Genomic DNA, 4687 nt, shown 5'->3' with positions numbered 1-4687 from the left:
AAAGTGGATCCCCTCCAGGCTGTTGCTTCTCTCACGGTGGTATAGTATGGCATGCGCACACTGTTGCGGGTGACGACCTTCATGACAGTGTACATGTCTCTCCCTGGGGGATCCTGAATGCACTCCAGGTGCTTCTGCTGGTTCTCCCAGACCCGGTCGATGGCTGCAGCGTCCTTAAACAGAGGGGCCTGGTTCTCATCCAGCCCAGCTGCTCCCTTCAGGCTGTTGATGGCTGTCTGCACACGGAGGAAGGACTCCTGGGCTCCAACGTGATCCTCCTGACAAAGTGGCGGAGATCTTCTTCGCTGAAGTAGATTTCAATCATCTCCGCATCAGTCAGTGAGGCATACCTGGTCGTTTCCTGCACGTATGGCCTGGATGAGCAGCGCCATGTCATCCTTATTGTAGGTGAAGACAGCTGCAGAGAGCGCAGACTTAAACAGTGCATATTTAGGATGGTGGTCTGTCCGGACGGCCGCATCGAAGCGCTTTATCCAGTGGAAGATGTCCAGCCGCACCATCATTCCACTGTTCGCCCAGTCGCTGAAGAGATGCTCCAAAGAGGAGACACCATGCACTCTGCAGCAGCCACAGTCCACATACATCAGCTCAGGAGGGCCCTCTCCTGCTCTCCTGTAGCGCTCCATGAGGCCGTCAGCCATGGGCTTCAGGCACGGAAGAGACTCCTCGCAGATGAACACCGACATGAGGACCTGCCCCAGCTCGTTGGCCACGTTGGTGCACCACTCTGCAGTGCCTCTTCCGTGACCTGAAAGCTTCTTGCAGATCTGATGACAGATAAAACACAAAGAAAAGGGAGTCAGACATTTGGTATAGAATAAAGTATTAAAAAATAACTCAGAGGGGTGTATTCAAACTGCTTTTTCAATAGCTGCCTCCCTTCCATTAATCATTTATCTAGAATTATCTTATCATCTGCACTAACAATATTTCAAAACTCATATGCCACTACTTTAAATGTGTACATAATGCTGTTATTAATATAACAAATGCAATACTACAAACATAAGTACAATAACTAGTCAGTCTTTGGCTCATACAGTTATTGAAGTATTGATTATTAAATTATGCACATTGAGACACTTGTTAAATGAAACATTTTACACTGTGTTAAATTTACCTTCCTGGTGGAGTCATACTTGAGGACTTTCCCGAACGTGGACATGATTTGTGTCCGGTAGTCCTCAATGTGTTCTGCCTCATAGATTAGGTAGGCTTTTCTCAGAAGCCTCGGTGACGGCAGCTCCCTGCGCGTCAGCGGCTTCTGGTATTGATGGCCCAGAGCACCTGGAGGCAGAGAAGTGGATCGTTATATTATACAGAGTGTGTGTGTGGTGTGTGTGTGTGAAAAAAACAAATAACTAATCTGACTTACTCATGATGCTCCCAGGTCTGCTGAGCTGACAGAGAAGGGTGGTGTAGAGGTCCTTTCTCTGCAGGTACTCCTCACAGTGACCCTCCTGGACCTGCCTCCACACCTTAACCATGGTGTTGCCCTCAGTCCGATCCCTCATCAGGCGGACAACTTGCTTGTCCACACCGCGTCTGAAATTACAGCACAATCATGTAACGCCAGTGGAACTTTGCTCTGTAGTAAAACTGTTTAAGATTCAAAATATTGTGAAATAACAAGAGACTCTCACCTTGGTGTTAGGATCGCATGGAACACAGCTTGGTGTGCTGGAGTCAGCTGCTTCAAAATAGCAGCATCCCACGCCAGGAAGCGACCAATTGAATGCTCCTGAGAGCCCTTTGCAGCCTTCCTGCACGCGTTGCAGGCCAGGAGCTCTGTGAGCATGCTGTACCAGCCAGTCATGTCACAGATATGCCTCACTGTGTTTCCATACCCACAGCGGTACAGAAAGGCTGCTTTTCCCCGGGGCATCCTGACCTGGGACAGCGAAGGCTGTAGCCCCACACTCCCACAGGCCTCCAAAAGAAGACACGGCTTCTAAAAAAAAGCGTCTGCAGAGGGCACTCCTCCCCCACCACCACTCCAGGAATTTCTGGTGGATGGAACCACATGCGATCATCCTTCAGAATTTTCCTGCGAGCGATGGTGAGGTTCTTAAAGAGCCCCCTGTCAGCGTCCTCCTTCAGCCACTTGACGTCAGCACTGGGGAGACCTTGAGGGCCGGACTCCCACTGTTTGTGCCAGCCCTCAAATGACACCTGGTGGAAGAACAAAGACAAAACCGTCATGTACCAGTCACTGAGTGCTCTGAATGTAACGCTTTTCTTGCTGCATTAACATATCAAACAGTATTTAGCTGTATTGTACAGGTATTACCTCAGGCTGCTTGACAGTGGCTGTGTCAAGCAGTGGCAGAAACTATTGGCTGTGGCTGTGGCAGTGCTGCAGACTTTGACGTCCTCTTACGAGGACCAGATGGAGGTTCCTTCAAAAAAGTAAGTGTATTAGTATAAACATATATGGAAGTGAGTAAGTGTATAACTATAAACCTGTATGTCAGTGAGACCTATCTATGAACTATGTCTGTACCTGCGATGGTGGAACGGGGTCTGTCTGTGGCTGCTGTGGAGGGTCTGGTGGAGGGGCCATGGCAGTGTCAGCTGGAAGAAAATGAGGACAAGGGCTTAGGAAGCCACAAGGATCATATTGGGTTGAAACAGAAATAAAGAATAATCCTGAAAAGTGTGCCTTTTAACCTGTTTTATTTTAAACTGATTTAAAGTTTTATATTCAATATATGTACAGTTATATGAGCTTAATGTTGATCTGTGAATGCCATCGATAAAATAAAAAACTGATTTACCTTGTCCTTCAAAAGTGGCGAGAGCCTCTGAAAACAATGTATCCTCCTGCCAAGGTGACAGGGATGTTGCTGTCGGAGGGGCCACTGAAGCAGACGCTGACGCTGACGGAGGAACCACTGATGCCGACGGAGGAACCACTGTTTCAGATGGGACAGGACCAGACAAGGACGAAGATGGTACAGCTGCAGTAGGGGCTTTCTGAGGAGAGTTACACAAATTACAGTTAAAGTACAGTGAAGTAGTTTTGTCTTATGAACTGCATTCTGCTTTTGAGTAACACCTCAACCTACCTGTTTCTCTTTGTCGAGAATAAATCTCCTGAAGCACTTCAGTGACTTGGAGCTGATGTCCTCCTCCTTCATTCCAAGCCACTGGCGAACAGAAGAGAAAGCCTCCTCTGCCATCTTCCTCTCTTGGGCACTGCCAGCTTGAGGGTCGGCATTAAGGCACTTGTGCAGGCTGTACCACTGCCACATCTCCTGAAAGGTGAAGGACTTAAAGCGACCCTGTCCATAAATGGCCCTGTCCACATTTTTCTCCAGGTGGCAGGAGACTGAGGGGAAAAACTCCACATAACGGAGGAGACAGTCCTTCACCCAGTCATTCTCCCTGGTTCCTCCTGTCCTGCCCGGGTCCTGGCTCTCTGCAATATGGCGGTCAAGCAGACTGAAACACACAGAACATGACGTTAAAGTAAGAAATAACGACTTAATGTGATTCTCTGTAGTGAAATATACTCACTATTTTAAGTAGCCCACATCATTCGCTACCAGCCACATGAAGCTTTGGCCAGCATATTTCCCAAAGGGAATAACCAGCTGGCCAAGGTAGAGCTTCCTTGAGGGCCTGGTAGTAGTGACGAGCCGGCATCTCCTTTTTGCTGAAGAGTAAGACATTGGAATGGTTATTCTTAACTAATTCAGTTTATAAGCTCTAGCACACAGGTCAGGTCAGGTGTAAAGTGATATGTATGGTTCATATGCCCATCGTGCTACTGGGATAATAATTCAGATTTATTACCTTCATCACAAGCCGTCTGAAGGTCCTTGGGACCGGCGCTGGCTTGGAAGCCTTTGGGCCTGTGAAAGGCCCTGGCCTCTTTGGTTGCCCTCAGGACACATTGCTGCCTGTCCAGGGGCACAGTGGGGTCCAGAATGGGCAGCACGGGCAGCAATGGGTCCGCAGACGGTCTGCTGCTGCTGGCTGTACCTGAAAAAATATTCACCAAAGTGTTTTGGGACTTTTTCCCCAGGCATTCATTTCATACTATATTTGTAAATGATGACATAATAACATAACAAGTGTTTTCACGCACTGGGCAGTTTATTCTGCTGGCTATACATAACGTATAGACAATGGAAGTATGCATGTTATAACCATACAGACAAAACATGCATGTTATAAACTAACCTGCTGAATGGGTCGCTGCTTCGGAATCCATCCTCAAATACAGCTAATGTGTTGCCTATTAAAGTTCATAGAAACGAAATATCAACGTCAAAATGTAGCCCATGTTTTTCTTTACATTCATTGGCGCAACAACCACAACACTAGGGGGACTTTAGTGTTTTTTCTTGGCCTTTTTTTGAGGGCTGCTATGGCTATGTCGACTTCTGATTCATAAATATACGAGTGGGCTACATATTGATGTAATATTGGCAAGTTTAAGTCAAGGTAGGTATGATAGCTTTATAAGAGAAATGAATGACAAATATGGGTCAAATTTGAACGGACAGGGTTGGCCGGTGTCGGGGCACTGATTTGCGGATCGACCGTAACGTTGAATCAATGTACGATAGTAGTACATTAACGGGGACACTTTCAACCTACATTTATAGATATACTTTTTAACAGTAACTAAGCATAATGTCTCGAGAGTAGGCCAAAC

General features: G+C 47.0%; 1 protein-coding gene and 1 long non-coding RNA gene across 2 annotated transcripts in view; both read right to left on the bottom strand.

Annotated features, from left to right (window-relative positions):
- Positions 1-1906, bottom strand: part of LOC130369803 (uncharacterized) — a 2070-nt gene extending 164 nt beyond the window's left edge. The window contains exons 1-5 of the mRNA XM_056575360.1: positions 1665-1906; positions 1397-1566; positions 1142-1308; positions 351-788; positions 36-236 (exon numbers count right to left, since the gene is read on the bottom strand). Coding sequence (XP_056431335.1) covers positions 36-236; positions 351-788; positions 1142-1308; positions 1397-1566; positions 1665-1906 — 1218 coding nt within the window. The remainder of the gene's footprint in view (positions 1-35; positions 237-350; positions 789-1141; positions 1309-1396; positions 1567-1664) is intronic.
- Positions 1907-2084: 178 nt separating this feature from the next.
- On the bottom strand, positions 2085-2841 carry LOC130370307 (uncharacterized). Its single transcript, XR_008893014.1, has 3 exons — positions 2799-2841; positions 2525-2595; positions 2085-2193 (listed from the first exon to the last, which is right to left on the bottom strand). It is a non-coding gene; the product is annotated as an uncharacterized LOC130370307 (long non-coding RNA).
- Positions 2842-4687: the final 1846 nt, after the last annotated feature.

The sequence above is a fragment of the Gadus chalcogrammus genome, chromosome 17 (assembly GCF_026213295.1).
Source record: "Gadus chalcogrammus isolate NIFS_2021 chromosome 17, NIFS_Gcha_1.0, whole genome shotgun sequence".
Lineage (NCBI taxonomy): Eukaryota > Metazoa > Chordata > Actinopteri > Gadiformes > Gadidae > Gadus > Gadus chalcogrammus.
Note: the sequence above shows the minus strand (reverse complement) of the source record. Positions and strands in the feature narration are given on the sequence as shown.